Genomic DNA, 12,400 nt, shown 5'->3' on the forward strand with positions numbered 1-12,400 from the left:
ATTGCATTTCAAAAGGAGATACTTTTTAGTGTTACAGGTCTATTAATAGAGCTTTCCTTGGGGGTGTCCTTAATATTTGTAACTGGGGAATATCTCATTTAGCTTATTAAAAACAATGTGATGAATTAAAAAAACCCACTCATTTCCTCCTTTCTAAGCCTTTCTGCCACTCTTTTTTGTTTTACCTGCCTTTCTCGCCCCTAGCGATTTTCCTGGAGGCCATAAATGAAAGTTACTTTTGTAATCTTTGGCGCCCTAAGTCTGTGTCGCTCATATTTCTGATTCCTTAGGAAGGTGATGTAATTCTGATACTGTTGGAAATTGTTTTGAAGACAGATTCGAAGATGATTTGCCTTCAGTGGCAGCACGGGTGCTTTTTATGCTGGCATGGATGGCCTCAAAGCTCTTGTCAGATACTTAGAAAATGGGCAGTGATAAAAACCACTACTAACTCTTCTTACCCTTTGTTTCTGATTGGCATCCAGGATGGTGGTAGAGTGCCTTCTCTGCCTTTTCTCTAACAGTAGGATGGCACAGGGATCTGCAGTCTCCAGAGAGCATGTAGAGATCCTGGGTGTTCTTACATTGGTCTCAAAGGAGGAAGGTCAGAGACTGTATTATTTTTCCTTTCACATATCAGCTAGATTGGGTAGTCTTATTGCTGAGGGTTAGGAACAGAGAAATAAAATGAAGATTTTAAATCTGTTTTTTCCCTGTAAATTAGGGTAAAAACAACACCTGGGAAAATAAAACTCAAAGAAGTCATAAATAATTTTTAGAATTTCATAGAAATAGATTTATGAAGATTATTTAAGAGGGATTCAAGTTAATATCCCCAGTTATATCCATTGTAATTCTGACCTTTACTGTCCTTGGCATCTGGTACAAGTTTCTGTGGGCCTCACTTTCTCATTTAGTAAAATTAGTACCTGCAGATATTTCTAAGAATTCTTTAAGTTCTTGCATTCTGTAAAAGTTATGTGAATCAATAGATTTTTTTTCTTTTTCAAAAATTTTAGTGTATCTTCCTTTTTCCTTGTAACATTAAAAGCTATGTAAGGAATATAGGCTAGGACCCAAGTAGAATAATATAAAAATATGCCTAAGTTATTATAGCAAACAAAGTAATAAACTTTCTGCAGGTTTCAATCTAGAAACAGGTTTTTTCCTTCTGTCCGTCAATAGTGTGCCATTTGGAAGAGGGAGTTCTCATCGTTGGGTTGGCATACTCCTTAGATTTATGAGGCATTCTAAGGCAGCCATATAGACTTCAATTTTAGTGACTGACTTGTCTTTTAAAATTCTCTAAGCCACAGAATTACATTAGTGCTAACCATAACTGTTTCCATGTCACTTTCAGAAGACATTTTTGATTCTCTTATTTTTTCTATACTACCAAATATGAATACATGATTATTTACATTTTGTATGTAGATAGGAAGGGGCTTCCCTGGTGGCATAGTGGTTGGGAGTCCGCCTGCCGAGTCAGGGGACACGGGTTCATGTCCCGGTCCAGGAAGATCCCACATGCCACGGAGCGGCTGGGCCCGTGAGCCATGGTCGCTGGGCCTGCGCATCCAGAGCCTGTGCTCCGCAACGGGAGAGGCCACGACAGTGAGAGGCCCGTGTACCGCAAAAAAAACCCAAAAACAAAAACAAAAAAAAAAAATAGGAAGGAAGGCATGTTTTGTTGTTATCTCAATCTATGAAAGTTGTTATGAAAGCACATATGCATGATGGAGAATCTGTGAGTTCAGAAATAGAAGTTATGAGAGAGGCAGAGGTTAAGAACTTGGGGACTGATTATGTAACATCTTTCCTTTCTCAGTTTCCTCATTTATTAAGAAGAGACAGTAGTATCCATCTCATAGGGTTATTGTGAGAATTACATGAGATAATGCACTTACACCTAGTAAGCATGCAATAAATGTTAACTGCTATTACAGTTGTTGTTATTGTTGTTAAATACGAGAAAGCTATCTGAGCAAACTCCAAGTTGGGCTCAAATATAGACATGACGCAACTCCTTCATCCACCTTCATCCACTTTCCTTAGGTGGAAGGGGATGGAAAGTGAGGAAGAATTATATCTTTGTATTTTCTTCTTTATTGCCTGAAATGTTTTGCTTTTAAAATTTTTGTGCTGGCTGAAATTCTACGTTGTATTTTTTTTTAAATTATGACTGATATATATCATATAGAAAAAAAAATTCTCACCCCATACCATACACAAAAGTACGTTCCAGTTGGGATGTTCTAAACTTGAGAGCTTAGAGAAGATAACATAGGAGATTATATTCATAATCGAGAGATAAGCAAAGATTTCACAAACAGGGCACAAAATACCTGTCATAAAGAAAACGATTAATAACTTGAACTTCATTAAATTTAAGAACCTTTGTTCATTAAAACATATCACTGAAAGGGTGAAAAGACAGGCTACACAAAAGGGAAAGATAGAAGATATCCAAATGGGGAAGGGAAGAGGAGGGGAGGGGAGGGGATGGGAAGTTAGTTCAGCATCATTAGTAAACAGAAAAAAATACACATTAAAACTACAATTAGATGCTGTTTTATACTATCCAGATTGGCCGATATTATACTCTGACAATGGCAAGTGTTGTTTAGGAGGTGGAGGAATGGGAACTGTCAGAAACTTCTGGCATCACAACTTTGGAAACTATTTGGGAGTATCAGCTACAATTGAAGAGACATATATCCTGTGACCTGACAGTTCCTCTCCCAGGTGTAGTCCCTAACAGGAATAAGTACATATGTTGATTAAAAGGAACATGCAACAATGTATATAGCAGCATTATTTGCAGTAAGTGTCCATAGTAGAATGGGTAAATATGTTGTGGTATAGAGATGACCAGTGAGAAAATTGGAAATTTTTAATTGGGTAAAATGGGTTAAATAAAAGGAGGTGGTTGCAGAGAGAAGAGGATGTGACATTTTTGAAGCATGAAGTGCTTTGGAGGTTAAAGACCAATTCTATCTAGCCCAATGTGAGAATGAGTAGGCAACTTCTTTTTTTTTTTCTTTACTGTATACCACGTAATTGCTTTTTCAACTATATGGGGTAAATTATCGATGATGGACCTGCTTGGGCATATAAATACTTTTTTTTTAAAGTTTTGTTTCTATGGGAAATTACATTCAAGCTACAGACCACTCACACAAAGAACTTTTGGAATATAAGCTGGCTTGGGTTCTATCAGAACATTATTAGAATGATTTTTCTCTCTGTTTTCTATATAGCATTTCTTAGACAAATAGGAGTTTGTCTCTTTGTGTGTTTTGCATTCTAATGGACCTTCTTGAGAACTTTGTTTTCATGAGTAAAGAGAAAGCGTTACAATCCACTTACTCTTTTCTTTTTTTTGGAACTTTTAACCTCTGTCATCTGCAATAGTTTTACCATAACTGGAAATCTGTTCTCAAAAAGGAGGCGATTGGGTTTCTATACTAGTTTTATTTATGTATTTATTAGCCATTTACCTCATTTAAAGTATTAGAATTAAAGACTTATTACAGTCTCTAACACAATTTAACCTCACCTCTCACTGAGAAAAAAGTATATATCGTCACAGCTTTGGGTTTTAATCTTGTTTTATGAGGCCAAGAGTATGGAATTCAAATTCAGGCATACTAAATTCATAGATGTGATTTGCAGACAAAAGAATTTTATTTTCCCTAAGCTTATTTTGCTGTTACAGTCATACATTTTAGTTGGTGTAAAGTCTAGCCTTCCCCTCTCCCGCCACAACCCATGCTCAGTATAAAAGACTTCAGCTTTTCCTTCCTTTCCTTCTGTCCGTCAATAGTGTGCCATTTGGAAGAGGGAGTTCTCATCGTTGTGTTGGCATACTCCATGAAGCGGCTTGGTTGGGCAGGGTGCCTGACTTGTTAACTGACATGATCTTGCCTTATCTAATTCTCATTTATAGGATAAGTTACATTTAACAACAAAGTACAAGAACTTTCTCCTCTCTCAATGAGCTCTCGAGCCATTTCCTCATTTCCTATCAAACACACACGCTTAGGCAGCAGGTGTAAAATCATTTAAGATTTTCAACTCTTATTTTGCTTTGAAAAACACTTAATTAATCTTGTTAAATATCACCATGATCATAATCATAACCTTAAGGAAAAGAGTGCCTTTTCCTTTGGCCCATTTGCTCACGGTAGGTGATCTTCTTAGTGCTGAGATTTTCTTTCAGCCTAAATGCTAAAAAATTCAGTACACAGTCATTAATAGAGATGACAGCTACAGTAGCATTCTACTTATGAATATTCATGAAATGAAATCCATAGCATTAATTATATTAATTTACATACCTGAATATAAGTGAACCATAGTTATAGTGATAGCTAAGCCTAAAAAAAAAACCCTTAGTAACTGTATATTGTATGTTTTTTAAAAAATAGGATGCAATTTAATAAGGGCAGAGGTGGCATTTTCAAAAGGCATTTGGGTATTTATAGTTAGAGATGTTTTTAGCTAAGAATTAAAGACAGTATAATCCTACAGTTTTCATAGGATTTTTTAGGGCTTATAAAGATTCTTTAAAGGAAGAGCATATAAAGAAAATATATGTGCTTGAACACAGGAGAAAGCTTTTGTATGAATAAGAGAATTAGTGGTTACTTGATTCTTTCTTTAATTGAGGTATAGGTGATTTACAATATTACGTTAATTTCAGGTGTATAACATTAGTGATTCAGTATTTTTATAAACTATACTCCATTTAATGTTATAAAATAATGACTATATTTCCCTGTGCTGTACAATATATCCTTGTTGCTTATTTATTTTATACATAGTAGCTTGTGTCTCTTACTCACTTACCCTCCCTTTGTTTTTAGTTTTTTAAAAAATTTCATTGATGTGTAGTTGATTTACAACATTGCGTTTAATTTCTGCTGTAGAGCAAAGTGACTGTTATACATATATATATTCTTTTTCATATTCTTTTCCATTATGGTTTATCACAGGATATTGAATATAGTTCCTTGTGCTATACAGTAGGACCTTGTTGTTTATCCATTTTTTTAAAAATAAAAACAATCCCACAGCATTTATTGTCATCTGGTAATAACATAAAGGTGAGCAAAACAATATGAATAAATGCTTTAGAGTTACACTTCTAACAAAGGACACCTAAACAAACTGCATTGCCTTCTCAACAATTTCTCACTTCATTGATCATTTCTAGTTGGAGACACTTTGGAGCAGAATAATGTTAACTCCTTTTAGCATGATCCAACCCAGTTGTTTTCTTGACTTTGGTTTAGAATGAATCTCTTCTGCATCATCTAATACGAGCTTCATATACTCATCAAAACCAGTGATACAGCCCTGTGTCCGCATATTCACTTGCTCATAAAGCCACACCTGAATCCGAGATATATTTTGCAAGTATCTGAAGATGAGATTAATGGGCTGCACCATCACCTTCTGCACCTTCTGGCCCTGGCCCCGGTACGCCATGGTGGAAGCTCACAAAGACCACACTATCCCACACACTCTATCCATCTGATATATAATAGTTTGCATCCACTAATCCTAAACTCCCAGTTGTCCCCCCTCCCCACCCCCTGGCACCCTTGGCAACCACAAGTCTGTTCTCTGTATCTGTGAGTCTGTTTTTGTTTTGTAGATAATGTTCATTTGTGTCGGGGTTTTTTGTTTGTTTGTTTGGTTGGTTTTTTTTGCTGTGCCGCACGGTGTGCAGAATCTTATTTTCCTGACCAGGGATCAAACCTGTGCCCCCTGCAGTGGAAGCATGGAGTCTTAACCACTGGACCACCAGGGAAGGCCCTGTGTTGTATTTTAGATTCCACATATCAGTGATATCATATGGCCCATGACCTTATCTAGCCCCTCCCCAGTACTTGATTCATATTTGGGACCATAGCTCTTTTTAGTCAGTGAGTTTTAAATTTAACATTCTTTTGAAAGGAGTCATGATTGAAAATAATTCATAATCTACGAGAATGGATTTATTTTCACCCAGTTTTGTGACTGAGAAACTTTGATTTCGGAAAAAAAGTTTTATGTGTGCATTTTTAGAAGTTAAAAACATATATGCTATATAGGTAGTATATTGCTATATAGGTAGCATATATGCTATATAGGTAGCCACATTGGTTATAAAAGATTTTAAAATCTAAGCCAAAATGCCATAACTTGAATTTCTTTAAAATGTGTGATGTTGAACATCATCTTTACCTCAGAGATACAGATTGCGTTTGTTTTCAACTGGATTGTCTTTGAAACAGAGTATCAGAATTAACTCATTACCCGCATTGTGTTCAATCAATATTTGAAAAACTAACTGAAGCATATTCAGTTAATATAATATTTTAAAGTGATACCGAGAAGGATTTTGCATTAATAAATGCAAAATTAAATTTTAAAAAATCATTTTATTTCATCTCATTATTTTATAATTTCTATTTTTGTATGTTTAGATGTATATTATATGTAATTTAATAATATATATTAGATTTTTATGTATATAATTAGTACAGTAAAACATGCATATAATTTATAAATGAAATCATATATTGGAGTTAAGTGCTTACAATCTTTGCCTGGCACGAGTGTTCAGTTATAATGGAGAATGCAGTGGAGTGACAGGGGCCGTTGCTCTGCTTATTCCCTATTTCACAGTGAGACCTTTGGCAAGTCGCGTGTCCTGTCCATAGTGTGGCCATCTCACCTTTGTATGTATAGTGGACTGACTGGCAAAATAGTACAGTGTGGTCTCACTGTGGTTAGAAATTGCTGAGAGTAAAGCATCCTTCTATGGTCTCACAAGGGAATTTATTTACAGAAGATTGAAAAACACTGGACCCCTGAGGGCTGCATCAGGGCAACAGTCCTGAGTGCTTGGTCAAGTACTTTCACCTTTTGGGGGACAACAAATCTCTAAACAGTCTAAAGTTAGTATTATTATCATAGTAATAAATGGAACAAAAAATATCTTTGTGGACGGCATATTTTTTGCTGTTCTGTGAATGAGTCAAAATTAGGCTTATACTCAAGGTTTTGTTAAAATATTCTACTCTTTCCCTTATTAAATTTCAAATAAAATATCAATATTAAATTGTTAATTGCTCACTTTTGTTACAGCATGTAGATCAAACGTAATGGATGGCCATGCAGTTGCTTGGGCTAACTTGCTAGGAAAAAAATGTATTCCCTACAAAATCATGATTATGTCTTTGTGCAGTTTTTCGCCTTTTTTTATGATGGTTTCTTCCATGTATTAAATTCAGTTTTGGATGTAATAGATGTATGCTTTCACCTAATTTCATCATAGTAAAGTTGGTATATTGGGACAGTTGACATTTATAAAATATGTAGTGATTTTGTTTGAAGTAATGGTGTTTGACTAATTGCCAGATTTTCCAAGGGTTTCTTATTGACTTTTCATCAAACATTACTTATTTTCCTTCACTATAGAATATATTGAACCACAACACTATGACAAGCATAATGAGCTTTTAAAGATCTCTGCCTACAGAGATCACAATCAAACGTTAAATATTTAGATATCAGATGCTTTTGTTCAAACAGAAATGATACTTACTGTGGTGCAAAATTTACAAAACAAGAAGACAGATAAAACCTTTCTGTAGGCTGCTTCCCAAATTGTTTATAAATATCTGGTTTTGCCATATTTAGCTTCCTTAATTGAACTTTGAAGAGATTGTACAAATGAAAGCAAATGAGAGTAGACTAGCTTACTTTTTTCTTTCTTTAGATTTTAGGCAAGGAGTCCCTCTCCATTAAATTATTCTAAATTATTCTAGTGAGAGTATCTAAACATTTTTATTATGCTGTGTTTTGAAAGCTCATTCAAGTTGCTATTTTTCAAGTTTTCTTATAAAGCAGTATTTTATTCCTTCATTTCAGACTGTTTATACACATAACTGTTATTTTCATAATGAAAATATTAAAGAACAAGACTGACACACTAATATAGACAAATTATTTCAAGTCCTTTATGCTGTGGGGTACCAATGAAATAACATTCTGAACCACAATAGGTTTTTCCCATTAGCTTTATTTTCAACATAGATTTTATGTTAGAACTACAAACATGGCTAGGACAGTGGTTCTCAACCTAACTACACAGCAGAATGATTTGAAGCCTTTTAAAAATTTATAAACCCCAGACCTCAGGGATATATATTTTAAGGTCCCTCAGGTGTTTTCTTTGCGTAGGCAGAGTTGAGGAATACATAGGTCTAGGAGAGCAAATGCTCGGTAGCATAGGTGAGAAATACTATACTTATCTATTGATAACCTCAGTGGTTGAGCTTCAAAGCCTCAAATAAAGGGGCAAAGGCTCTGAACCCTTGAAATAGCAGCTATTAAAGTTTTTCACTTTAGCCCAAAAGAGAAGTCCTTGACCTTGCTTTACACATAATCCTAACAATTCTGGTTATGTGATTTCTCCAGCCCTGACAGATGAGAAGCGGCAAAATCAAACTAGGAGGCTGTTGGTAAAAGAAGTAATAGTTGTCAAGCGTGGGAAGACAGCACAAACAGCTGCGTTAGATCTCGATGCAGAAATTGATGGACGCATGAATATGTTGACCTTCAGTCATCAGAGGCGGAAAATTATGATCAATATTATCTGATTTAGGAATCGCGATAGTTTTTATACATTTTAGAAAGATTCTAAAATTCTAAGTTGGTTAAAGTAAAGAAGGGGGAAATGATTTTAAACCTGAAATATTTACTTACCTGAAAGATTCACTTCTGTAGAAAGATAGTGTATTCCCCAGTAGTGGCAGCTAAATGAGGCGTTAATAGGCTCGTGCAAATGGGGGGAAAAAGCTACTGTGTCTTTTGGCCAGATATGGGTTTTAAATGCTAATAATAGGAGTATCTATTTCAAAATCTTAACACAGCCAAATTATAGCTTTTTTCATTCGCCGTATGCTTTTCCAAAATTTTTCACATGTTTTCTTCTTCCCCGCAGCAATCTCACAGTTTAGGCAGGCCTGTCTGGCTCCAGATTGCCGAGTCTGCTTACAGATTCACTCTGGGCTCAGTTGCTGGAGGTGAGTGACATGTCTATGTGCTGTTTCAAGCTTGCGTTCATGTAATATTATCTCACTAGACCGGGACAGATCAGCAAAGGTTCAGTTCATTGTTCCCAAGGGTCACGACTGCAGGGCTTTCTGAAGTATTCTTTATTTTTACCTACGATCAGAGGACCTGTCATAGCACAGCCGTGGCCCCTCTGGCTCCAGTCTGTCTTCAAGACAAAACCTCTGTAATCATGTGAAAGTCTTGGATGCGTGCTGCACTCCCCTTAATTATACTGGTTAAAGCCAGTACGAAGAAATGGAGAATAAGACTGTGTTTCTGGTGTTAGGAGTGAGGGCAGGTAAGAGATCAAGATTTGGGATACAAATTCCAGAACCTTATGAAATAAAACAACCTCTCACAGTGATTCACTTTTGCTTTTCTGCTTGTTTCCCCCCCCCACCTCATCTTTTACTGGCTGAAGAATATCTAGACTTGAAGGTTATTTGTTAAAATGAACCTCTCTTCCCTGCTCCTGGGCAAAACTTGAGAGGCTTTTTTTGCTTAAATCTCTTCACAGAAAATGTATAAAATCTGAAGTTGCTTTATTGAGAAGAACCTAGTAGTGTGATTAAAATACTTATGATTTTTCAAAAGAAGTCTAAACTGATGAAACTATTATTTTTTCTTTTCAATCTGTTTTAGAAGTTGCAAAGCATGTTTTGGTTTTCAACAGTTGAAAAATATAATACTCTAATTCATGTTATAAATTTTTCAGTCCCTGAGAAATTCTAAGGCCCGGGCTTTTTATTTTTATAAACCGAATGCTGTGAGTAGGGGGAGGGTCATGTTGAGATTTGGTTCCAATATTATAGTTGCAACTAAGGTTAATTTACCAAAATGCTGTAGTAAACTAAATTTTAAAATTGCAGCCACCTATGTGTAGATATATAGTTATTTTAAGAGGTAACTGGGTATAATATGTAGGCATTTAATGGAAAATATAAAGAAATACGTTATATATAAGAGTTTAATGTTGTTAAAGGAAATTGAGTGTTGATTATCTAATGTTGGTGATGACTTGAAAATCCATTACAGTTGTTCTCGGAAGCAGCTGTATTTATGGATCCCAGTGGTTGCTAGCCTGTGATCCTTCAGCTGTGTATGGAAGAAGGGAAAATTATGTAAAATCTCTTTGGCGAGGATATATACTGTGTTCTGTTTTCTAGTCCTTTGATTTAGAGATTTGTTGTCCTTACAGATTCTCCGTTTAATTGTGCTCTCTTTTAAGCCTAACAATTGTTTTCGTTTGTAGCTGTGGGAGCCACCGCGGTGTACCCTATAGACCTGGTGAAGACCCGCATGCAGAATCAGCGTGGCACCGGCTCTGTTGTCGGGGAGCTGATGTACAAAAACAGCTTTGACTGTTTTAAGAAAGTCTTGCGTTACGAGGGCTTCTTTGGACTCTACCGGGGTGAGCAAGCAGATCTCAGCTGCTGAAGTTAGTGAGTTTATCTCACCAGCAGCAGGTTTCAGACTCACTGATTGTGAAAATCAGTGCATAGCCTTTTCAGTCAGACTAGGGCTGTTTCTCTCCTTTTATTTCCTCCTTGCTCATTTCCCTTTTTACATTCTTGCTGGTAACTAGCAATATTAGTCTGCAGACAAGGTCTTTATTTCTTCTTCCTGCAATCTAAAGCCTGTGTTTTCCCCAGCATGGGTCTATGGTGGTCACCATGCTCTTACAAACTAAGGCACATGTCTGCAGGTGGAATACGAGGATGACAGCTAAGAAATAGAGAGCTTCTTTTCTCAAAGAATTAGAGAGGAAAAATATATCTCTCCTCTGTGAAATAGAAACCAGGCTGCCACTTGAAGGTGAGTTTACACTCTATCTGTTTGTTTCACCTGAAAGAAATATTGCACATTTTTGTCTCTTCCAGGGAGACCAGTGAGTCATCTGAAGGTTAAAAAAAAAAAAAAAGAAAGAAAGAAAGAAAAGAAAACCTTTTTGCTCCAAATCTTATTCTTGCTCCTTTTCTCCCTGTAGTTCAGAGGCACTGAGTGGAAGCAGAGAGATTTTCTTTTGCAGGGAATGTTACCACCAACTCTAAGCTGAGCACACTGCTATCGGCATCAGAGGCAGCAACCCCATGCAGAATTCTCCCCACCCCCATCGGCTTTGTAGGAACTTGTTCTCTTAGGAGAGGGAGACTTTCATGTACATGTTTTCACATTAGAATTTAGTGTTTCCTTTGGGAGGGAGATTAATTTTTTAATCCCTTTGGGCGCCACTTGAAATTCTTTGAAAAACTTTCTACATGCTCAATTCCAGGGCATTTATGTAATTTACTGTACTTGTTTGTTCGCACACACAGTCCCATTAATCCTGAGCTCATTCTGAGCTCTGCTGAACTGTTTGGCTTAGAACCTCTTCCTCGGAAAGAAAAACTGGGCCTGAGCAAAGCTTTATGCTCATGACCAGGAGGAAAAACACTTCTGATTGGCATTATGTGCAGATACTCAAGTGAAAATGTAGTTCTAATATACTTATACTTGAAGGAGAGGGTCATGAGGATGTTCATTTTTGGCATTGTATAGAACAAGAGAAGAGAGTTGTTCTGGAATCAAACTAGGCTCAATACCCTGCTCCTGAGAAAGAATGCGATGAATTTTATTCAGATATGCAGAACTCTAGCCCGTCTGAAATCTAGCTGTACGACATTTACTCCATGGGAAGAGGTGTGCATTGTTAGAATGCAGATCTGTGCATGTGAGTGCTTGTTTTAGACTGTATTAAACACTGCACATCTAGATTTTATTTAATAGGGAATCTGAGGGTTAAGTGGTGCTATGGTGGTTTGCTTCTTTGACATCTCCAGTCTTTCTTTGTTGAGTAAGAATCTTTCTTCCTCCTTGGTATACTTTAAAAGAGAAGGAACCTAGACATACACCTCACAGTTTAGCCTCCTCAATGGATGGATGCTTACAGAAGATTTCATCTGGGAGAGATGTCATGTTAATTAAATGGGTCCAATATAGCAAGTTGGGGGTGGAGGGTGTGGAGGGATCATTAGCTTGATTCAGAATGTGAGCTGATAAAATCAGTCCTTTAAGTGAGAGATTGTAGGAGTCCTGTATCTGAACACTGTGATTGTTGAGATTGTCATATATTGCTTAGAAGTGGTCCATTATTTTGTCAGATGATTGACAAAATTGTTGACAGACTAGCCTAAATTTCTTTATAGGCAACAATGATAAAATGACATAAATCAATACTTTATTAAAATTCCGTGAGCCTTATTGAGACAAGTAGTAAAACAAACACACATGCTGACACGGTTGTATG

At 36.4% G+C, this 12,400-nt stretch overlaps 1 protein-coding gene across 3 annotated transcripts in view; it reads left to right on the top strand.

Moving 5' to 3' along the window:
- The window catches only part of SLC25A12 (solute carrier family 25 member 12), a 174,281-nt gene that overhangs the window by 137,113 nt on the left and 24,768 nt on the right, over positions 1-12,400 (top strand). For all 3 annotated transcript variants that reach the window (XM_060016587.1, XM_060016588.1, XM_060016589.1), the window contains 2 exons: positions 9,002-9,083; positions 10,367-10,525. In XM_060016587.1, coding sequence (XP_059872570.1) covers positions 9,002-9,083; positions 10,367-10,525 — 241 coding nt within the window. The remainder of the gene's footprint in view (positions 1-9,001; positions 9,084-10,366; positions 10,526-12,400) is intronic.

This window comes from Delphinus delphis, chromosome 7, assembly GCF_949987515.2.
Source record: "Delphinus delphis chromosome 7, mDelDel1.2, whole genome shotgun sequence".
NCBI lineage: Eukaryota > Metazoa > Chordata > Mammalia > Artiodactyla > Delphinidae > Delphinus > Delphinus delphis.